The 23792-nt window shown below is 47.2% G+C and overlaps 1 protein-coding gene across 4 annotated transcripts in view; it reads left to right on the top strand.

Moving 5' to 3' along the window:
* Nucleotides 1-23792, top strand: part of tln1 (talin 1) — a 115036-nt gene that overhangs the window by 84566 nt on the left and 6678 nt on the right. For 3 of the 4 annotated variants that reach the window (XM_061263358.1, XM_061263359.1, XM_061263360.1), the window contains 19 exons: nt 503-684; nt 941-1073; nt 1908-2009; nt 3313-3483; nt 4139-4387; nt 4861-4980; nt 5792-5938; nt 6020-6186; nt 8311-8494; nt 9424-9462; nt 11692-11817; nt 13136-13252; nt 13701-13886; nt 14716-14823; nt 20013-20118; nt 20797-20921; nt 22433-22558; nt 22674-22736; nt 23507-23689. In XM_061263358.1, the coding sequence (XP_061119342.1) occupies nt 503-684; nt 941-1073; nt 1908-2009; nt 3313-3483; nt 4139-4387; nt 4861-4980; nt 5792-5938; nt 6020-6186; nt 8311-8494; nt 9424-9462; nt 11692-11817; nt 13136-13252; nt 13701-13886; nt 14716-14823; nt 20013-20118; nt 20797-20921; nt 22433-22558; nt 22674-22736; nt 23507-23689 (2634 nt within the window). The remainder of the gene's footprint in view (nt 1-502; nt 685-940; nt 1074-1907; nt 2010-3312; nt 3484-4138; nt 4388-4860; nt 4981-5791; nt 5939-6019; nt 6187-8310; nt 8495-9423; nt 9463-11691; nt 11818-13135; nt 13253-13700; nt 13887-14715; nt 14824-20012; nt 20119-20796; nt 20922-22432; nt 22559-22673; nt 22737-23506; nt 23690-23792) is intronic. The other variant, XM_061263361.1, reaches the window with a different exon arrangement.

Raw genomic sequence — 23792 nt, 5'->3', positions numbered from 1 at the left:
AGTGGTTTCAGTTTTTGCACACAGCACGCTTTGCAACAGGTGTTGCACCCTCCACTGGTCCAATCTGATGCCCACAGTCTGCCTGCAAAAGCTGCAGATGAAGTATTGTTCTGAAGTGGCAAGGCTGACAAGTCCAACTCAGACGTCATGCTTCTTAGCAGAGTGCAGACCTGGTTCTAATACAGTTCCTTGCTCTATTGAGCTTCTCTGGTGTATTGCAACCTATGAAATACTCTCAAAATTTGAAAACCCTGCCTTCTGGTCCACTTGGTTGGCTCAATTGCACCAGGCAAGATCAGTCGAGCGCAGAAAAGTACTTTAATCCAAAGGAATTTAGTATTTGACCCAGGTCTGGCTCAGATATCTTGTTTGTTAGCAGAGACCATGCTGCTGCTTGTCAGTGTTTTTTTGAACTGGCAGGGGTCACAGTGATGCAGTTTTTAGTTCCGAATTGGGAGACCACCGGTGGTAAAAATGTAAAAATCATCCTCCTCATCCCCAGGGCTTGGCAGCGATGGAGCCTATCGTTGCAGCAGCAAAGACCATGCTGGTGAGCTCCACTGGCATGATCCAGACCGCGCGCTCGCTGGCCGTCAACCCCAAAGACCCACCCAACTGGTCCGTTCTGGCCGGCCACTCCAGAACGGTTTCCGACTCCATCAAGAAGCTCATCACCAACATGAGGTAGGGTATGAGGCGAGATCATCACCAACATGAGGTAGGGTATGAGGCGAGATCATCACCAACATGAGGTAGGGAATCAGCCAAGATCATCACCAACAGAGTGCGCAAGGCCCTTAACCCCACATTGCTCCAGGGGGGATTGGTCCCTGCTTAGTTTTATCAATTGCAAGTTGCTTTGGATAAAAGCATCAGCTACATGACTGTAATGCACTGTAATGTATCCAGATGTTGACCCTTGTGCTCCCACCCTCTGCAGAGATAAGGCCCCGGGACAGAGAGAGTGTGACGACGCCATCGAGGTCCTCAACAACTGCATCCGCGAGGTTGACCAGGCCTCGCTGGCAGCCATCAGCCAGCAGCTCACCCCCAGAGAGGACATCTCCCAAGAGGTACCCCCAACCCTGATCACCCAGGGCTATGCTGAACGCAACTGCAGATTCCATAGACGCACCAGACACTCAGCTTTGTTTTCTTAACACTGTAAATTCTGTCTCTGTGCTGTGACGGTGAAACGCTCCCATGTGTTAATTGTTCTGTGAATTTGTTAAGGAGAGTGAACAAGTGCATTGCTGAGAAATTGGAAGTTCAGTTTTGTAATATAGCACCAGAAGCTCCTGTTACCAACCGAAGCCTCCTGCAGTTAAGAAGCAGAGAGGACTCAATTTTCTCAGTTTGCCGAAAATATGCTGAGCCTCAATATCTGTACAGGAATTTTACACAGCATGCTTTGCAACAGGTGTTGATTCAGAAGTAAATGATTCTGGAGCTAATTCATGCTCCTTTCTCTTTTGTGACAGTGCCGACTGAAGTAGCGTTATGTTGTGAATATACAGGGCAGGGGTCATTTCAGGAAATTAATTCAAGAAATTAAATTCATTGAAATATCCCAGTGAAACATAACAGACATTTCTCAATTTCAGGTAATTTCAATTAGGTAAATTTAGGAAATGAACTAAAATTCAGTTAATTCATGTTAAAATCCCATTTGGACAATATATGGATTTTAAAATTCTCAAAATGAAAATTAAACAAATTTCAATTCAGCCACTTGATGAAACTTGAGATTAATTTAGTTCATTGAAACATCAGCACTTGAATATGAGTTAGATTTAGTTAGCTGAATGGACTGAATTCAAATGGAATTGGCCATCATCCAGCGTGATTATGGGGTTTTGGGGGGTTTTGTGTAACTGCTGTTGAGATGTTCCATGTTCCCTCTTTAGGCACTGCATGAGCAGATGGCCGCGTCGGTCCAGGAGATCAGCAACCTGATCGAGCCGGTCGCCATCGCAGCCCGCTCCGAAGCCTCCCAGCTGGGACACAAGGTGAGATCTACAGCCAGGGCACCGTCACCTGACCAGGAAGTACTCCTGCAACATCACAGCGGGCTCCTTCGTCTCACAATGATGACATCACAACGATGACATCACAATGCACTCAATGTAGTTTCGTAATAGAGGGAGGATTGGAAATACAACCTATAATACTGTATAAAACTGACATCCACGAAGACCCAGCAATTAATTTTTGCCTACTATGCTGAAACGTACACTTCAATATAAATAAAGTAAGTATTTTTTAAAATATTTTCACCTCAATGTTTTTGTCATCCAAGACACTTGCGTTATGTAGAAAAAACCTGCTGGGTCTTAGGTGGATGCTGTTGAGGATGAAGAGCAAATAAAAGATGCATTTTGCCATTATTTTCATCTTATATTACTGGAGTAATCCCCCAGTCTCAACAAATGCACAGACTGTGCTGTTCTTATGGGGCACACATTAGATCACAGACAGATTAAACATGGATTACACAGCACACTGAGTATTTGAACATGGCATCGTAAAGAACGGAATTAAAAAGCATCCATGGCAAACCGGTAAAATGCAGTGGGGAGAAAAAACAAACAAACAGTGCTTGGACTGAACAACTTGAGGTTTAGTTGCTGAACAAGGTCAGAGAGTGGATATGGATAATGTAGGGCAACAGGGTGGAATCTCCAGTTAAGAGATCCAGTTGTGCCCACAATCTTTAAAAATCAGAATAAATATGCTCACCCTGTATCTTCATTGAAAATGCTCATACATTGCACTGTTAGGTAAATGAGCAGCAAGTAAAACATCCACTTTCACTTTGTATGACACATGATACCAGATACTGCACTGTTAAATTTGAAATTATCTGTGTGCTGATAATGCTGTTGTATTGGGCAGCACATTGGTATATGCCGTAGGTGACTGGCTATGGTTATGGTCATGGTTGCAGCCCTGGGTGACAGCATCCTCGGCCTAACCCCTGAGATCTGTGTGTATAAAGGTGTCCCAGATAGACAGCCTTTGTCTAACTCCTGAGATGTGTGTGTGTACAGGTGTCCCAGAGGGTCAGCCTCTGTCTAACTCCTGAGATGTGTGTGTGTACAGGTGTCCCAGAGGGTCAGCCTCTGTCTAACTCCTGAGATGTGTGTGTGTACAGGTGTCCCAGATGGTCAGCCTCTGTCTAACTCCTGAGATGTGTGTGTGTGTACAGGTGTCCCAGATGGTCAGCCTCTGTCTAACTCCTGAGATGTGTGTGTGTACAGGTGTCCCAGATGGTCAGCCTCTGTCTAACTCCTGAGATGTGTGTGTGTACAGGTGTCCCAGATGGTCAGCTACTTTGAGCCGCTCATCATGGCTTCCATCGGCACGGCTTCAAAGATCCTGAACAGCCAGCAGCAGATGAATGTGCTGGATCAGACCAAGACGCTGGCCGAATCCGCCCTGCAGATGCTCTACACTGCCAAGGAGGCGGGTGGCAACCCCAAGGTGAGCCCCACACCCTCCACAGCCTACCCCCACACCCTCCACATCCTAACCCCTACACCCTCCACAGCCTACCCCCACACCCTCCACATCCTAACCCCTACACCCTCCACAGACAACCCCCACACCCTCCACATCCTAACCCCTACACCCTCCACAGCCTACCCCCACACCCTCCACATCCTAACCCCTACACCCTCCACAGACTACCCCCACACCCTCCACATCCTAACCCCTACACCCTCCACAGCCTACCCCCACACCCTCCACATCCTAACCCCTACACCCTCCACATCCTAACCCCTACACCCTCCACAGACTACCCCTACACCCTCCACAGACTACCCCCACACCCTCCACAGCCTACCCCCACATCCCCCAAAGCCTACACCCACATCCCCCAAAGCCTACGCCCTCGTCCTACCCCCACAGCCTACCTGAAAATCGCCACAACCAACCTAAATGTCAACCCATCCTCCATCACTTGGCTACGCCTCTACCCAACCCAAATATGAGCACTCCCTCTTTGACATTGCCACTCCCGTACCCTACCTAAATATCACATGGTCGGGGGGGGGGGGCACATTCCCGGGGCAGTTTTGCCGCAACCCCGGCTAGTTTGGGTCCCCCTGGTGAGCGTGTCCGTTTGTGGTGGCAGGCGGCGCACACCCAGGAGGCTCTGGAGGAGTCCGTGCAGATGATGAAGGAGGCCGTAGACGACCTGTCGGCCACCCTGGCCGAGGCCGCCAGCGCGGCGGGGGCCGTGGGCGGGATGGTGGACTCCATCAACCAGGCCATCAACAAGATGGGGGAGGGCCCCAGCGAGGAGCCAGAGGGAACCTTCGTGGACTACCAGACCACCATGGTGAAGACCGCCAAGGCCATCGCTGTCACCGTGCAAGAGATGGTGAGTGAGAAAGTGATCATCAGAGTTTGAGCAAACGTTTTTTTTTCCAGTCATTTTGTCATTCTTTGAAAGGCTGCACTGGAGTATTAGGTCAACTCCGTTTCATTTTGGTCCATGAAGATGAAATGGAAAATTTTGGTTTGATTCTTTCTTAGAAAAATCTTTATAGACTAGTGGTAACCAACCCTGTCCCAGTTGGGGTAGGAGTCAAAACCTTCAGGACGGTAGATCTCCAGGAACAGGGTCATTGAACCTTACAGAAATTTCAGTTCATAGATTCAATCCATTTCCTGAAATTACCTAATCGAAACAGAACTGATCCCAATCTTGGTGGCCATTATATGCTGACAGGGCAAAACAGACATTTCTTTAATATCCCATGAGGTTTCTGTTGACCCTGAATTTCCAGGACATCCGTGCCATTTGACACTGTTTACATGTTTTTCCTTTAACATGGCCATTTTCCCTTCCAGGTGACTAAATCTAACACCAACCCCGATGAACTGGGAGGCCTGGCCAATCAGCTGACCAGCGAGTTCGGAGACCTTGCCACTGAGGCCAAGTGTGCCGCCATCACAGCTGAGAACGACGAGGTACCGGGAGTATAATATCCGTGTCCGTCTCAGGTCCAGCATCGTGTTCAGTGATGTAGTAGTGACCTCATTGTTCTTGTGAGGTTCGGTCCCTTATTATGGTTCAGGGCTTTTGTTAATAACTGAGGTTATTATCCTCATGTTCTCTCAGGATTGTGATCCAACATTGGGCTGACCAGAGCAGCCTTAATAACATTGTTTGTACTGATAACATCCATTTGTACTGCTGGATATTTTACTGAAGGAATGCAGGTCAGATAACTTGCTGAAGGGGGTGTAATGACAGGATTTTTAACTCGCAATCTGAGTCCAGTTTCCTAACTTCCACCCTACACTGGTGTGGCACTTCCCCTTGCCAGATTAGGCCCTGTAGCATGAATAATGTCCAGTCTTGTTTTCACTGTGGTGTCCTTGTCCATACTGCCATTACATTACATTATCAGCATTTGGCAGACGTTCTTATCCAGAGCGACGTACAGTTGATTAGACTAAGCAGGAGACAATCCTCCCCTGGAGCAGTGCCGGGTTAAGGGCCTTGCTCAAGGGCCCAACAGCTGTGCAGATCTTATTGTGGCTACATTGGGGATTAGAACCACCGACCTTGCAGGTCCCAGTCATTTACCTTAACCACTACGCTACAGGCTGCCAGATTGGATCCCATAGTTTTTGTACTGATATGTGCCCATCTCTGTCCCACTGCCAGATTTTGACCCACACGTTTTGTACTAACATGTGACTATCTCAGTCTTGCTGCCAGATTGTGACACGCAGGTTTTGTACTGATGTGCGTCCATCTCTGTCCCGCTGCCAGATTGGGTCCCACATTAAGAAGCAGGTGCATGAGCTGGGCTTCAGCTGCACAGGGCTGGTGACCAAAGCCGGGGCCCTGCAGTGCAGCCCCAGCGACTCTTTCACCAAGAAGGAGCTGATCGAGAGCGCCCGCAAGGTCTCCGAAAAGGTGAGGCACCCCCGCCGCTGCTCTCCGCCGTGTTGCCATTAGCGATGGCGGCGTTGTAAACGTGCGTTTGCGCCCCCTCAGGTGTCACACGTGCTGGCAGCCCTCCAGGCGGGTAACCGCGGCACCCAGGCCTGCATCACGGCGGCCAGCGCGGTCTCCGGCATCATCGCCGACCTGGACACCACCATCATGTTCGCCACGGCCGGCACGCTCAACCGTGAGAACGCGGAGACCTTCGCTGACCACCGGTGGGTCTGCCGTAACGCAAACTATTCTCACAATGTTAATGCATTGCTGCGACATGTTAACAACATTGCGTTTGCTGGGTGCTGATGTCAAGGTGATGTTAAGATGTCAAGACCAGATAGAGCCTTAAAAAGGACCTTAAAATGATTACCACTCCCCTTCTCCCTCCCTTATGGCTTGTGACCCATAGTTTTGCGCCGCTGGCCTCCAGGCAAGACAATGCAAATATTTGACTAATGTTAGGTTCACTTAGATTTTTTAGCCCTTTTAGGACTATTAGATTATTATTTCTGGTTATATTAATTTATAATATCCTTATGAAACAAACTTGCTAGCAAGCTAACGTTAGCTAGCTAGTTTGCTTTTATCTTTACTTGGCAAGCTAGCTAGCAAAAATTATCGTTGGATAAGTCAGCTTCCTTACCTTAGCTATTGAGTTGATATACTTAAAGTAAGTTTAATACGTTTGCTAGCTAGTGATAATTCAGTCTCCCAAGATGAGTGTGTATGATGGAGGTCACTATAGTAACAAACAACATTGTGTTGAAAGTGGAAGCATGGTCTCTCAATCATAGCCAATTGACAGTTCTCATGACCACGCCCAGGGTAAATTTTATAGTGGGAAATTTAGGCTTTTGTTGCCAAAAGACGATAGGCAAGTGTCACATTCAACCACCACGTTACTCCTTTAAATGAAGGAGTGGAGGCAAAGATAACACCACGATTCCTTAATAAAGGAGAGGGAGTAATGTTATCAGTACCCACAGAGACACGGAAAGAGGCAGTATTCAATCTCTGCCAGGCAGGTAGTGAGTTGAGGGGTGATAATATCACTGCCATCTTTTTGCTTGAAGATTTGTGAGTAGAGTAGATCTAGTTCTGCACTATAAACTTCTGCACTATCTCTTTTGAAACTGCGAATGATGTGCAGGAATTTTAATGGAGTTTAAAAGGTGAAACCTGTTATTTTCTTATTTTCTTATTTTACCACATAATTTATCATTGTTTGACCAAGGTTTGGTTGATCAAATTTATCTGAAGAGGTCACAATGTTATAGCATTGCCGCTACATGTTAACAACATTGTATAAATGTTTTGCGTTTGCTGGGTGCTGATGTCATAGGTGATATCAAGACCAGATTGAGCCTTGTAGGTTAGTAAAAGGACCATTAATTCTATCCTTGATGCAACTGGAAGCCAGTGGAGGTTTTTCAGTACAGGGGATATGGGCTGACTTGCATGTGTGCGGAGTTCTGAACCATTTGGAGATGAGCCAGTGAGTTAGAGGGGACCCCAATCAGCAGAGAATTGCAAGCGTCCAGGCTTGGTGTAATTAAAGCATGGACTAGCTTCTCTGCATTGGAGAGGGATAGGAATGGGTGTATACAGGCAATATTACAGAGGTGGAAGAATGGCAATTGTTTTACTTCATTTATGGTAACATGGTGGTTGGTCACACTTTCATAGCTTCAGAGCATGATCTGTCAACCGTAACTAATTGACAGTTCTCATTACCATGCCCAGACAGTTTGGGTGAACTTTATAGTGGGAAATTTAGGCTTAGAAAAATAAGTTTTAAAATAAATTTAAATGACTGAATAAATAAAAAATATGCACATATGCCAGTGTCACATTCAACCACCATGTTACTCCTTTAAATGAAAGAGTGGAGTTAAAGATAACACCGAGATTCCTTACTGAAGGAGAGGGAGTAATGTTATCAGTATCCACAGAGACACTGAAAGAGGCAGAATTTGATCTCTGTCAGGCAGGCAGTGAGTTGAGGGGTGATAATATCACTGCTTGAAGATTTGTGAGTCTACAGTAAGTCTGCGCTATAAACTAACTCTTTTAAAACTGTGAATGATGTGCAGGAATTTTAATGGAGTTTAAAAGGCGAAACGCCCATTATTTTCTTATTTTACAACATAATATATCATTGTTTGACCAAGCTTTGGTTGATCAAATTTATCTTATGAGGTCAAACATATCAGTCAGACCAGGGTAAATGAACTATTTAACATCCATTAACCCTCCTGCGTATTTACATCAGCAGTAAGTTTCCTTCAACATGTTTCCTGTATCTGTTCCTCACGCTCTCTATCCCCTCCCTCCCCCATGTTCAGGGAGAACATCCTGAAGACAGCCAAAGCCCTGGTGGAGGACACCAAGCTGCTGGTGTCCGGGGCGGGGGCCAGCCAGGAGAAGCTGGCCCAGGCCGCGCAGTCCTCCGTCACCACCATCACCAAACTGGCCGAGGTGGTGAAGCTGGGCGCAGCCAGCCTGGGGGCCGAGGACCCCGAGACCCAGGTACCCCGACCCCGCCCCGTCCCGTCCCACAGACCGTTTACCCCAGAGAGGCGCTACCCAAACCGAAGCCCTCATACTGCCTGAGCACAGGCTTTTAAACCTTCCGAAATTATACAAAGCTGTGTAACATTAGAGCAGCGGTGCACAACTCCGGTCCTCAAGGGCTAGTCTGCGTACTTGTTTTTGTTCCAACCCAATTGCCTGTTTTTTAATTTGCTTGACAGCTCTATGAAATTAAAGGTTCAAGCCTGTACTTGAGCACAGTACAAATTTTAGGATACACTTGCAGTCTGCAGCTGTTGCCGGTGTTCATACACATGTCAGATAAGATATGATTGAGTCAATTAAATAATTAAGTTGTCCAGAAGTTGGCACAAAATCCTGAAACGGATCGTCCCTTGTTGTGCACCCCTGCAGTAGAGAATAGTACTATATTGGAGGGCCTTTCCCCTTCTTTAAATGTATTAACACCTTGTTGATCATTTCAACTAATATGAAGAAATAAATGGTTGCTCTGGTGCAGAATATACAGTAGGTGCTTCTGGAGTGGGGTAGGCAATAGGGGTAAGCTTAGCAACCACCTGGAGGGCCACCCGTGTGCCTGCTGGTTTTTGTACTTAAGTACTTTTTGTAAGTAACTGGCTAGAGACTAAAGGGTCACCTGGTTTTGAAAGCCATAGCTGGCTGCTGGTTGAAGGAACACCACAAAAACCTGGAGACACCACGGTCTTTCAGGACTGGAGTTGTGCGCCCTGATGCAAAAACATTAAATTGTATTTTCTGGGAAGGTTGTGGGTAACATGGCGTCAAGGTGATGATGGCTTTGGTGCTGTGTAATAATGTCCGCTCTGAAATGTTAAACGCACTCTCTTTAACGTTAAACGTTTTCTCTTTTCTTTTATTTTCTTCTCCACTTTGTTACGGTGAAGGCCTTGTATGGCTCAGCTGGTTGCCTGCTGGGTCAGGATGTGGGTATCTCTTTCTCTGTGTGTGTCTGGAAGTTTATTCAAAAGTCTGTATCCTTGGGAGTGCACTTTTTGTTTTGTAAGGCTTCTGTGTTTTTGTGGTTTGGGGTGTGCTTTGTCTTTGTCAGCTGCATTGAAGGCGTCTGTCAGTAGGATGAAGAAAGACAATTGGTGTTCGACCATTGTAGTTCCAGTGTAGCAACTTGCACATACTTTCTTAGAAATACATGGTTCAGATATTAACGGATGGAACTTAACTTAAAATGCAAAATGCTCTTTGCATCAGAATCTAAATCTGATGACTGAACCCACGTCTCATTTCTGGGTTTTAGGATTACAAACTGGGTTTGCTCTAAACTGAGGCTGTGAAATCTAAGCATGTTACCGGTGCTCGCCTGCGGAGGGCAACATTGTGTCAGGGCACAGTGTTGATTATATGGCGTATACCATAGAGTTCAGCAGTTGAATATTATCACTGTGTAAGACAGTGTTTCCCAACTCCAATCCTCGGGACCCACTTGCCAGAAGGTTTTTGTTGTAACCAGTAGCTCACACACCTGATTTAACTAATCAAGGGCATTTTTGTGGTTTGATCGGTTCAATCATTAAATCAGGTGTGTGAGTTACTGGTTACAACAAAAACCTTCTGGCATGTGGCTCCCGAGGACTGGAGTTGGGAAATACTGGTGTAAGAGGTTGGCTTTATGCTCTACCTGCTGCAGTGCCACACAGCAACAGTTGCAATTGGACAAACGGTTGTGGCTTCTTATCCAATCAGAATCTTTGTTTTTAATCATCAAGACTACTGGAGCCAATTAGGGATGTTTCTATTTCCTCTTATCGTAGATGATAGATACATTTGTCTGTTTTCAGAAAATGCAGACAGTAGTCATATGTATTTATATTACAAGTGTTGAAGGTTTTAGACATGTTGAAACATCGTAGATCATTAACCTGTAGTTTGATTCCTGTCACAATTCGCATATATCTGCAGTGCGGCTGTAATAGTAGCTATCGGACCGAAGCGGTTCCAGGATGTAAGAGTAATCTGAAGCGTTAGATATGCGGGCTGCTCCATTTACAAGCTCTCCCATGGCGGAAAGCCTTCTTTCTCTAGTCTGCTTGATTTCGCTTGTGAGAGAGTATCAGTGGCGAGACTAGATGGGTCGAATGGCCTGTTCTTGCCATGAAAATGTCTCGTTCTCTATGTGTTAACGTACCTGTAGAAACGTATACAGACAGGTTTGCATTGCCTCCCTGCGACGCTAACCTCAGATTAATTAAAAGAACAGACATCACGTAACTGATAACTGCTGTTGTTGAGGAGCTCCCCTCTGTATTTTTGAGGTCTTTGTTCATTCTGATGATGATGCCCTTTTCCAAATTATGGCAGTGGTGTTATACAAGGCCTGTATTGAGCATTTTGAGTTTAACCGGTTAACCTATGAAACTACAGTAATGTCCTGAGTTTTGTCTAATCAGAGTCGAGCATGAAGCATGTCGAGGTTAGACAGAGTCCGGAGCTTTGTGTCTCTTTTGCCACTGCAGAAGGCCGAATGGCGCCCTCTGCTGGGCAGCTGCCATTTTGCGTGGATCGGCTCTTCTCTGCACTGTAGACTTGATAGTGATTTGTTCCGTGCTGCACTTGGCATCAGTGGCTGGCTCACACACTCACCACACAACAGGCATGCAAGTAAAATCACGTTTAGTGTTTTTTCACATTTTACTTGAATACACGCGGGAAAGATGTCTACCCAGATTGCATGGTGCACAGTACACGGCGTTTTCTGGATTTTCTGGCTACTTGCTTCTACACGTCTCTGAATATAATTAGTATAGTTTGCCCACAGTCTACACTGAACACTACACTGAGCTGTGTTGTGCTTGTGTTGCGATGTGCGCTCCCCTGCCTCTGTGTTGTCGATCGGACGAACCATCAGGTCTCGTGGTGTTTTGAGTGGTGTGGGGATGGCTTGATGTGTGTTTACCAGGGTTTGGGAGTCAAGTTCCTTTTCAATTCAAGACATACATTGATATGCAATTAATCAAGCGAAAATGTGCCTTTATTTTTGGTAGGCCTTTTCATTTTTTTTTATCAACGAACGTATTTCTAGTCCTGTTTTGTCCTGTTTTGACTAAACGGAACTGAGCCTTAGCCCTAGCGTTGAACAGGCTGCCTGTACGTGATGGATTGATCCTCTCTCTCTCTTCGCTGTGTGTGCGTAACTGCAGGTGGTCCTGATCAACGCGGTGAAGGACGTGGCCAAAGCGCTGGGTGACCTCATCAGCGCCACGAAGGCCGCAGCAGGCAAGCCGCACGATGACCCGGCCATGCTCCAGCTCAAGAACTCCGCCAAGGTGACGAGCCCGTCCCACAGACCCGGGTCCAGTGCAGGCCCACTGTTCGGTTAACCAGACCAGAACGCTCGTGACCACCAGGAACACTCCTGTTTTTACTAATCACCGCAGAATTCATTACATTGAATTTCAATACAGGCATTTGGCAGACGCTCTTATCCAGAGTGACGTACAACAAAGTGCAAAGTTGCATACCCATCACCAGGGACAAGTGCACTGAAAGACCCTAGAGGGAAGTAGTTAGGTAGTAAGTGCTAGGAATGACCACAATTAGATAAGGAATTGGGTCTTGTAGATGAATCTGATGACATCTATAAAACCGTTTTAAGAAACACAACACAAGGAATAATAAGGTATACATTTATGTAGGAACAACAATAAACAGCTTTCATAGCCAAACGAAAGTAGCAATAAAACCATCTACAGTTCAGGGCTATAACAATCTTCCCTAAACCCAAACTTTTATGTCTATGACTTATGTAACAGGGAACCAGTCACTGTGGGAATAAAAATGATTGTCGGATTGTATTTGAGAGGGGGGAAACATGGCTGAGTTCCCTGGTCTGTGTCTGGGTGTGCCAGCTCATAAACGGGTTTTGGGAAGGCCTGTCGGCCCCAGTCGGTGGCCGTGTCACTGGGCTCAGATGTGCCCGGTAGTATCCGTGGCTTCTCTTGCCTTTGCAGGAAGGTCGTTAAGGCCGTCAATCATCAGTTTCAGAGCTGAACTATCTGTCAGCAGCTGAGGGGGTAACACGACCCTGATGTTACCAGAGCCCCCCATAACCCCAAGGATCAGCAGCAGAAAAAATACTCTCAGACGCAGCCTTGCTGTCTTTACGCATTCAGCTAAACTGTCACCTCCACCCTCTACCACCCAAAAAAGCGGCCATCTCCTGCATCCACCCTCTGTTTTTCTACACCCGTCTTAAGGGATGCCTGCCTGTGGGGAACATGGAGGGTGGAGTTTGGTCTGCTGTGTTGGATGGAGCTTAGTTAGGGACGTGGGGGTGGAGTTTTGTCTGCTGTGTTGGGTGGAGTTCTGTCTGCTGTGTTGGGTGGAGCTTGGTTAGGGACTTGGGGGTGGGGTTCTGTCTGCTGTGTTGGGTGGAGTTCTGTCTACTGTGTTAGGTGGACCTTGGTTAGGGACGTGGGGGTGGAGCTTGGTTAGGGATGTGGGGGTGGAGCTTGGTTAGGGACGTGGGGGTTGAGCTTGGTTAGGGACGTGGGGGTGGAGCTTGGTTAGGGACGTAGGGGTGGAGCGTGGTTAGGGACGTGGGGGTGGAGGTTCAGCACTGACCGGGCCTGGTCGTCCTTGCAGGTGATGGTGACCAACGTGACCTCCCTGCTGAAGACCGTGAAGGCGGTAGAGGACGAGGCCACCAAGGGCACGCGGGCGCTGGAGGCCACCATCGAGCACATCAAACAGGAGCTGGCGGTGAGTGCGCCCCACATCCCCCTCAGGGGTTCCCCACTTCCCCAAAATCCTCCCTGTGTTCATAATAAAGTACAATGAGTGACACATCCATCCATCTTCAGTACCATTTGGTTTGAAATGAAAGATGTGTGGTTAAAGTGCAGATTATTTACATCCATGTTGGCCGGTCCATGTATCACAGCCTTTTCTTTAACATAGTTAAATAAGTAAAATGACTTGTCAATGTGACTTAGCCAGACAGATGCTTAGAATGCAAATAGAGGCCAGCTCTCACAGTTTGATAAAGTTATTGTTTCCAATTATTCAAAAATAATAGCTTTTTGCAAAACAAAAATGGGTGAAAATGGCAGCCCGTCTCTTCAAGCTAATCGCTGCGCAGCAGCAAATTACTGCAGTTTGTGAAAGGACCACTCCCAGCGATTAAACCGTTTTCTCACCACACGCGCAGGTCTTCAGCAGCGCAGACCCACCCCCGAAGACAGCCACTCCGGAGGAGTTCATCCGCATGACCAAAGGCATCACCTTCGCCACCGCCAAAGCTGTGGCTGCTGGGAACTCCTGCCGCCAGGAGGACGTCATCGCCACGGCGAACCTGAGCCGAAGGGCCATCGCGGACATGCTGCACTCCTGCAAGGTGAGGAGGGGTCGCGACCCTGTGCCCTCTCAACCGTGCCAGGGCCAAATACAGATAAAGATACTTCAGACCTTGGGATAACTGCCACAATTCCTTACATTACTGGCAGCTTAAGTAAAGACAAGTTTTTAGGCAAGTTAAGTTCAAGTTAATTTGTACCAGTTTTGTTTTTGGCACTGGTCATGGGTCCAAATCATGGGTTTTCAAATTTTATCAGTATCTCGGGGACAATAGTACTGAATATAAAATCCAGTATAGCATTTGAAATACTCCTGATAGTTATAAGCAGATTAGAGGATTCAGTATTTATCTCATATCCATATCATAGTGGATAATATACCCAAATACATAAGTATACATTGTACAATTAGTGTTTTCAGACGTGTTAGCAGAATTTCATATAATAACCACAGCCAATAACATTGTTGGCATGATCAGCTTATTATGGCTGCCAACTGAACCTGAGTCAATGTCTTTGCTCTGTTCTTCTGTATTTCTATTTGTGTGTTTGATATAATATCTTTGAATATGAATATGGATATATGGCGCATGTGGGTGGGTGGGTGGGTGGGGGGGGTATTAATATATATTGTGAATTTGGAGAGTCACTGAGCTTATAGGAAGCTTCAGAAAGACTTGAGTTCCTCGCTCAGTTAGAGTGACAACAAGCAGTGTGGAATACCTGTTTTGTGGAGAGGTGTTGTCTGCTTCATGTTCCTAGAATGCTGTTTTTTGACCTTGTCGCTCAAGTTAGCTATGCCAGACCCTAGTCCTCCTAGCCCATCTAATTGTGTCCGCCCGCGCGTGCTTGTTATTGTGCTAATTTCAGCAAGCGGCCTACCACCCGGAGGTGAGCAAGGAGGTGCAGATGCGGGCGGTGCGCTACGGCAAGGAGTGTGCCAGTGGATACCTGGGCCTGCTGGAGCACGTGCTTGTGGTAAGAGCTCCCATAATTCTCTCTTTCAGCTGGGCAACGAGAGGAGGGGCACTGTTACACCAGCGTACACCTCCAGACTCCACCCCACCACCCCATGTCACATAGTTAAGATTCCCAGCCTGAGGTATCCCTGTCCCCCTGTCCCCCAGTGATGTAGCCCAGAGAACCTCCATTTAAGCCCTGGTCACAGAATAGAAACTCACACACTTGAGAGAGCGTTGACCTTGTTTGCGGTCAAGTTGAAGGACCTCAAAGTCTACTAATCGGGAAACTTTGAAGGAAGTGCTGGGTCCGGCTGGAGGGAACGGAGTATCAAAATGCAGTGACCCCAGATTGACCTCCTTTTGCTCCTTCCCTTTGATCTTCAGAGCTTACTGGCTGTGCTCGAATCACATGATCGGGGGGGGGGGGGGGTTTGGCATCCTAGCCTGCAGCAGAAGTTCCAGTGATTTGGTGTCTTGAGGGCTGACACGACCATAGGGATGTTGTGATGCCTTTCTGTTGTCTATTTCGCTCTGGTTCTTAAATGGGGAAAGTGCAGGATCTTCTTTCTGTGGCTGGGGTTTTAGAAACCCCAAGCATTAGAGAAGAGATTTGAAGCCTCGCTGTAGCGTGACATAAGGCTTTCTAAATAAACGCAGAGGCTAGTTACCAGGAGAGGGAGTCAATATTGCTTGCAGGATTGTGGCTAAGACGCACTGCGGTCCAATGCCGGGCCAAATTCTTTTCAGTAAGTGAATTATTGGTTGTCTGGTGCCAAGGGCATAAAAAGCCTTATCTGAAATTGAAAGGTAACCCCTTGGACACCAGACGTAACATTTAATCCTCATGTTCCTGATGTTGTTCGTCATGGGCGGCAACTTAAGTTGATATGAGTGGCGTGGGGGAGGCTGCCGGAACTAATCTCCAGGAATGTCAATCACAAAGATTCCACACGGGGAAATCCCACGTCAGGGCTGCTGGGCGTGGCTTGTTTCTGACACAGGGAAGTTCTGACACAGGGCCCAGAGAGGCAGATTGGGCAGAGTGTGGGCCTGTCTCTTGTTGGGGACCACCCTCTGCCCTGTTTACTGAGCCTGGCAGAATGCTATGACAATGACTGACTGTATTGCAATTAGTGTGTTTCTCTGAAGGAACATGCATGATCTTTCGGAGAACTGTGAAGGGAGGTTAGTTCTCACTTAACGTGTGTTGTTCTTCAGTTTCATTGATTCTTGACACACTTTCTGATTCTTGCGTGACTGTGTTACCTCAGTGCCTTGTTATTTCACTCGCTGTTTACAAGTGTCTGAAAAATACCAAGGGTTTTCCAAATGTCGTTTTGAAACATTCATTTAAATAGCACATCACTAGTATGGGAAAGACCTCTCAAAGTGACCCTACATTCTCAGCCCTCTCCTGCATTCTTATGAATCCATTTACAGATTTTTGTTCAGGAAACACATTCCACATGAATAGTTATGCTGTGCCACATACCTTTTGCTGGTGATCGTTTTAGTTGTACAGTAGTGTAGGTGTGTTTTCTTTCCATAATCTTGAATCATGTTTGCTTTGTTATTAAATCTCAAATATGCCCATGAATACAAAGGTGAAGAGTATTTTTGGGCTCTGCTCTGACCCGTGTCTGTCTCTTCCGCTGTGGTCTATGTCCCTGTGTTCACGGGCACACTGTAGCCGGTGAGTAGGTCACCTGTGTGATCTGCACGTGTGTGTGCCTGCATTGTGTTCCTCCAGATCTCTGTGCAATCTGTAGTTCAGTCAGAGTAAACATTATTTTTTTTGTTACATCGCAGACAAGGTGAATTATGATTAAGTGCAACCGAATTGTTCATAATGAAGCAGATTTCTCGGGTTCCTTTTAGCATGCTTTATTATATTTTTACATCCAGCTATGCCTTAGATCTCAATTCTTCGGGCACATTTTAAGGCCATACAAATACTATCTGAGTATATCAATATAGATAGATGTATGTATTTCTATTTCTGAGTAATATTTAATGTTATTCACTATTATTTAAAATGTATTTTAATGAAAACACAAGTGAATAACATGGTACCATCAACAAGAGGGATCAAAAGAGGGTTTCAACTTCATTAATATTGGGACAGTACACCAGCAAAGTACAGGATATATACACTGTAAGTACAGTACCATAAACATTCATAATGCATAGTACAGTACAGATGCATACTGTAGGTATAGTATTGTACACATTCGAACTGTGAGTATAGTATTGTACACATACTGAAGGTACGGTATTGTACACATTCGTACTGTGAGTATAGTATAGTATACATTCGTACTGTGAGTATAGTATTGTACACATTCGTACTGTGAGCATAGTATTGTACACATTCGTACTGTGAGTATAGTATTGTACACATTCGTACTGTTTGTATAGTATTGTACACATACTGTAGGTATAGTATTGTACACATTCGTACTGTGAGTATAGTATTGTATACATTCGTACTGTGAGTATAGTATTGTACACATTCGTACTGTGAGTATAGCATTGTACACATTCGTACTGTGAGTATAGTATTGCACACATTCGTACTGTAAGTATAGTATTGTACACGTACTGTAGGTATAGTACTGTACACATTCGTACTGTAAGTATAGTAGTAACCGGAAGTTGGAGCACTAAAGAGGGGCATTACCTGGTTCCTAGTCTGTTATTTGTCCCTTTTGAAAACCACTGCGCACCAATCCTAATTTCAATCAAGTTCAAACTGGATATATAAGCTTTTCTTTTGTGTGGAAGCTAATAAGCTGACAGATTTATGCAGAATTACACAGCGTGACCTTTGAACATAATTAATAATGATCTTTCACGCAGTCAGTTTCAAGTCTGGTGTCCGGTATTAACTTGATACCACTTGGGAGTCCACCCAGGGGCTGATTAGCGTGAAGTAGGAATGATAAATTGTCCCTAAGATGGCATCGCCTTGAAGCAGTGCAGCCCAGTGGCACGCCTTTATTAAGGTGCTAAATTTAGCCAGGCATCCTTGCCTGTAATGAGGTTCAGGGCCTCCTATCATGTGTCTTGTTGAGTTTAATAGGATAGTGAATCCTGCCGTGGTGTTGGGCTAATAATTTGGCAGTGGCTAACGCTCACACAAATGTCGCCATTTAAACTCCCTGCAGTCATGAATAAATTTGCAGCATCAAGTTTGCAGAGCATTACTTTTGCATAATACGATATGTGCTTGTGTGAGAGAATGTCCTTTAACTATGTATACGTACTGCATAAGCGTATTTTAATGTATTTTTAACTTGTGTTTGTTTGTACAGTTTGAACACAGCTTTACGGCTAATGTTGTCAATTGACATGGTGCATGTGCGTTATGTTGTATTTTCTGGAGAAATGTCAAATGTGGGTTGGGATAGCATTGTGTGTGCGTGTGAGTGTTTGCATATTGCATATACCCAACCTCCCGTGTGGGCATACAGTATATGTTACCAGTATATATACCTGTCAGTTATGAATTAGTGTGTGATATACATCCGTGTGTGTGTGTGTGTGTGTGTGTTTGTGCGTGATCATCTGGTGTGTGGGTGCTTGTGTGTGTTTATGCTCAAGCATGTATAAGAGCGTGTGTATGAGCTTATGTGCGTGTGTGTATGGTGTGTGTGTCTGAGGGTACCGATGTGTGTGTGTGTGTGTATGATATGTGTGTATCAGCATGTGCGCGTGCGTGTATGATGTGTGTGTATATGATAAGTGTGTGTATGTTCGTGCAGAGCATGTGTGTATGAGCGTATGCGCGTGTGTGTGTCTGAGGGTACGGATGTGTGTGTGTGTATGATATGTGTGTGTATATACGTGCAGAGCATGTGTGTTTTTCATCTCCACTGTCTCCCTGCCATTCCCAGCATGCCGGTCTTTTCTTAGTGCTTCTGAACGACCTGAGCAGGGCAAAACCCTGGCACTGCAGGGCACCCTGTTAATGCCCTGCACCTGTCCCAGCCCTGTCCCAGCCCTGTCCCAGCCCTGTCCCAGCCCTGTCCCAGCCCTGTCCCAGCCCTGTCCCTGTCCCTGTCCCTGTCCCTGTCCCTGTCCCTGCCCCTGCCCCTGCCCCTGCCCCTGTCCCTGTCCCTGTCCCTGTCCCTGCCCCTGCCCCTGCCCCTGCCCCTGCCCCTGTCCCAGCCCTGTCCCTGTCCCTGTCCCTGTCCCTGTCCCTGTCCCAGCCCCTGTCCCAGCCCTGTCCCTGCCCCTGTCCCAGCCCCTGTCCCAGCCCTGCCCCTGTCCCAGCCCTGTTCCTGCCCCTGCCCCTGCCCCAGCCCTGTCCCCACCCCACACAGTGGCTGGAGGACACTCAGAGGGCACCCCCCCAAATGAGACCCGCTCCCATTGTGCCTACCATTGTTCAGAAGCTGGGCCTGTAAAACCCTCCTCCTGATCCCTGCCCTTTCCTTCTCAGCCATTTTGGAAATGAGAGAGGATACAAATACGATGGAGTTAAAAAAGTATTTAAATATTTTCACTGGACGTTGTTCAGGTATTACTAGTACTAATTAAATGCTGTCCATAACAGATAATGATGATGAGGGTATTATTTCACTGTCTGAATAGTACCAAAATGTCTGAAGTTGAACTAAATTACTAAAGTGTCAGACGTGTTGCATGACAATGCTAAAATGATCGATTACTTCTGCGGAAAGGGCCCTGATAATAATGTCATGCTAATTCTAACCTGTTAGTCCTTCCTGGCACTTGGTTTCACACATTAACACTTCTCACTTGCCACACGTGACCAAATCATTTTCAGTCGCTCTTATCGTTTTATTAATAAACTGTTCAGTGGCTTGCAGCAGCTTGACAGCCTGTTAATTTATGAAAGCGTGCGCCTTCTTGCAACTTGGTGCCAGCCTACAGTGGAGTACTTGCAGTGGAACGATACAGTAGTGTGCGTCGATGTGTGTGTGTTCTTTTTGTTCGTGTGAGAGTGAGTTTCTGAGTATATGAGTATGTGAGAGTGCTAGCCAGAATTCAGTCCTGAGCTTTGTTGATGTAAATCTCCAGGTGAGAAAGTACAAGGTTGAAGTAGGAGGTGAAGTTCTTTCTCTCTCTGAGAAAGAAGCTAGTGAGCGCTAATGCTACCCCCCCCTCTGCAGTAGACCAGGGCCAGGCCAGAGGAGCTAATGCTAATGCTAACAGTACTCCCCTGACTCTCCCCTGCAGATCATCCAGAAGCCATCCCACGACCTGAAGCAGCAGCTGGCCACCTACTCCAAACGCGTGGCAGGCTCCGTCACCGAGCTCATCCAAGCCGCAGAGGCCATGAAAGGTGACACTGAACCCCCACCCCACCCTCACCTCATCCCTGCCCCAAAAAACCCCGCCCCAACGCTGCCTGGCCCAACCACCTGGCCTTGCCCTCATGGCCAAACATCTGAGTGCCCATCCATCTGTTGACAGACTCATTTTCCACACGCCGCTACAGCTGTCTTGTGTGCACTTGCCCGCTTCTACGAGAGGGGAGAGGGGAGAGGGTGTTGAGTAGATTCGCCGCGTCCCGATCGCGACTCCCGGGCGCATCATCGACTGATTTAGAAACGGCTCCCAGACGCAGGGTGTTATGTGCGCCATGCAAATTTCGGCGTATGTCTTTTCGCTTAAATCGCCTTTCAGGGCCTGGCTGAAACTAAAACCTTGTTGCCAGATTGCCGATAAATCCGCCTCCTTATTTAGCAGGTGAGAAAGCAGATGCATTCCTGTGAAATAAAGGTCCCTGGAAAGGATGTGTAATGCTGTCGAAGCCGATAATTGATATTGTTCACAGAATGTAGCCAACTGGGAAATTTGCCATAAATCTGTTAACACCCCCGGTCTGGCATGGCAGGAGTGTGTGATTTATCTGGACAGGCCAAGACGGACTACATTTTTTACATGAAAAAGGGGCAGATTGGTTGATTATGGGGGTTTGTGGGGTCCTTCTCCTTGACGCTGTACCCTTTTCCTACAGGCACGGAGTGGGTGGACCCGGAGGACCCCACTGTCATCGCGGAGAACGAGCTCCTGGGAGCCGCTGCTGCCATTGAGGCCGCTGCCAAGAAACTGGAGCAGCTGAAGCCCCGTGCCAAGCCTAAGGTGAGAGGCTTTTTCCCCATGCGTCAGGACTCTCTGAGGATTTACCCCTCCGCCAGAGCGGCAGGACTCCCTGTGGTTCCCACATCTCCCCCACGATCATCAGAATTCCCTGTGGTTCCCAAATCTCCCCCACGATCATCAGAATTCCCTGTGGTTCCCACATCTCCCCCACGATCATCAGAATGCCCTGTGATTCCCACATCTCCCCCACGATCATCAGAATTCCCTGTGGTTCCCAAATCTCCCCCACGATCATCAGAATTCCCTGTGATTCCCACATCTCCCTCACGATCATCAGAATTCCCCTTGATTCCCACATCTCCCCCACGATCATCAGAATTCCCTGTGATTCCCACATCTCCCCCACGATCATCAGAATTCCCTGTGATTCCCACATCTCCCCCACGATCATCAGAATTCCCTGTGATTCCCACATCTCCCCCACGATCATCAGAATTCCCTGTGATTCCCACATCTCCCCCACGATCATCAGAATTCCCTGTGATTCCCACATCTCCCCCACGATCATCAGAATTCCCTGTGATTCCCACATCTCCCCCACAATCATCAGAATGCCCTGTGATTCCCACATCTCCCCCACGATCATCAGAATTCCCTGTGGTTTCCACATCTCCCCCACGATCATCAGAATTCCCTGTGATTCCCACATCTCCCCCACGATCATCAGAATTCCCTGTGATTCCCACATCTCCCCCACGATCATCAGAATTCCCTGTGATTCCCACATCTCCCCCACGATCATCAGAATTCCCTGTGGTTTCCACATCTCCCCCACGATCATCAGAATTCCCTGTGATTCCCACATCTCCCCCACGATCATCAGAATTCCCTGTGATTCCCACATCTCCCCCACGATCATCAGAATTCCCTGTGATTCCCACATCTCCCCCACGATCATCAGAATTCCCTGTGATTCCCACATCTCCCCCACGATCATCAGAATGCCCTGTGATTCCCACATCTCCCCCACGATCATCAGAATTCCCTGTGGTTTCCACATCTCCCCCACGATCATCAGAATTCCCTGTGGTTTCCACATCTCCCCCACGATCATCAGAATGCCCTGTGGTTTCCACATCTCCCCCACGATCATCAGAATGCCCTGTGGTTTCCACATCTCCCCTCCGTGTTTAAATGCCCCTTGGTTCCCACATCTCCCCCATGAGCGTAAGAATTGTGGGCATTTTTCATTTTACATCATGAGCACATAAGAATATTGATGAGGAGAGGCCAGTCAGCCCATCTAGGTTCTCTGTTTTGCATTCAGCACTGTGCCAGGCTTGGTCGTAAGAACCCTGAGGGTCTCAACCTGTACTACGTGTGCAGGCACTGTTCCATATGTTAACATAACATCTGACTTTAAACTTATAAATGAGTACCCAGTAACAAAATTCATAATTTGCTTACCTGCCACACACCACCCATTATGTTTCATTGTATTGCTTGTGCAAGTGGTGTTTCTCACACAACTTTATTGGCCTTTTTAACAGGAGGCGGACGAGAGCCTAAACTTCGAGGAGCAGATTCTGGAAGCGGCGAAGTCGATCGCCGCAGCAACCAGTGCGTTGGTGAAGGCGGCATCGGCGGCTCAGAGGGAGCTGGTCGCCCAGGGCAAGGTAGGGCCCTCCGAAGGTCGCGACCTGCACTACGCTCAGAATCGACCAATCGGGCGCATCTGCGACCGCTCTGTCACACGCGGGTCCTGACCCCTCTTGTTTCTGTGTCCACTAGGTCGGTGCGATCCAGGCCAACGCGGTCGACGACGGTCAGTGGTCCCAGGGTCTCATTTCAGCGGTGAGTCGCGCCTCCCAGTAATGGAAGCAGCTAGTTTGGGTTTTTAATCATTGTTGTAAAAGCTATGGGGAAACATGTCAAGAAGATGTTTGCAATAAGCAAAAGGTGACTGAACAGGTTCTCCATGTTTTCCATGACTACTGATGCATGTAAGATGAAGTAGAATGAATGACTATCGAAGCAAGTGGCTAAAAGCAGTGCATGACCCACTGCTGCTTATACTGTAATATGAGGATATACCTGACATCTATTATCTCTTGAAATGATTTAGCTGAGCTCCTGATTCAGTGAGTCATTTATCAGCTAGGTACTGACACCAGGGTTGGAGCCAGTTCTATTTGTGAGTCAGTCAACTCAAGAAATTAGTTAATATTCTTTGAGGATTGTTTTTTATTATTTTATTATTTTTTCAATAAATGAGTTGTATTTCAATTAATTTGGAGTTTACTCACCAACCCTGCTGTTTCCTCGTAAATAATTTTTGGACGGCATAGCCATAGCCTTTACCACCCCCAACCCCCCCAGCCCCCCACACACACAGAAACACAAACAAATACACGTGCGCACACACACACACACACACACACACACACACACACACAAACAAATACACGCACGCACACACAGACACACACACACGTGCGCACACACACACGCACACGCACACACACACACACTCACACACACAGACATACACACACACACACATACACACACACACACACCCACACCTCCCTATCACTCAATCTTATGCTGTGGTACTGTTGCAGGCCCGGATGGTTGCCGCGGCAACCAACAACCTGTGCGAAGCGGCCAACTCGGCGGTCCAAGGCCACGCCAGCGAGGAGAAGCTCATCTCCTCCGCCAAGCAGGTGGCCGCCTCCACCGCCCAGCTACTGGTGGCCTGCAAGGTCAAGGCTGACCAGGACTCCCAGACCATGAAGAGACTGCAGGTGAGCTCATGCAACAGTGCACCGTGTCTGGTATCTGTTATGGCACTGTTCTTGTGTAGTGTGTGGATGGGCCCCACAGTATGGTATCTGTTATGGCACTGGT

This window comes from Conger conger, chromosome 12 (assembly GCF_963514075.1).
Source record: "Conger conger chromosome 12, fConCon1.1, whole genome shotgun sequence".
Taxonomy (NCBI): domain Eukaryota; kingdom Metazoa; phylum Chordata; class Actinopteri; order Anguilliformes; family Congridae; genus Conger; species Conger conger.
The sequence above is the reverse complement of the archived record's forward strand: the minus strand, read 5'-3'. Positions and strand labels throughout refer to the sequence as shown.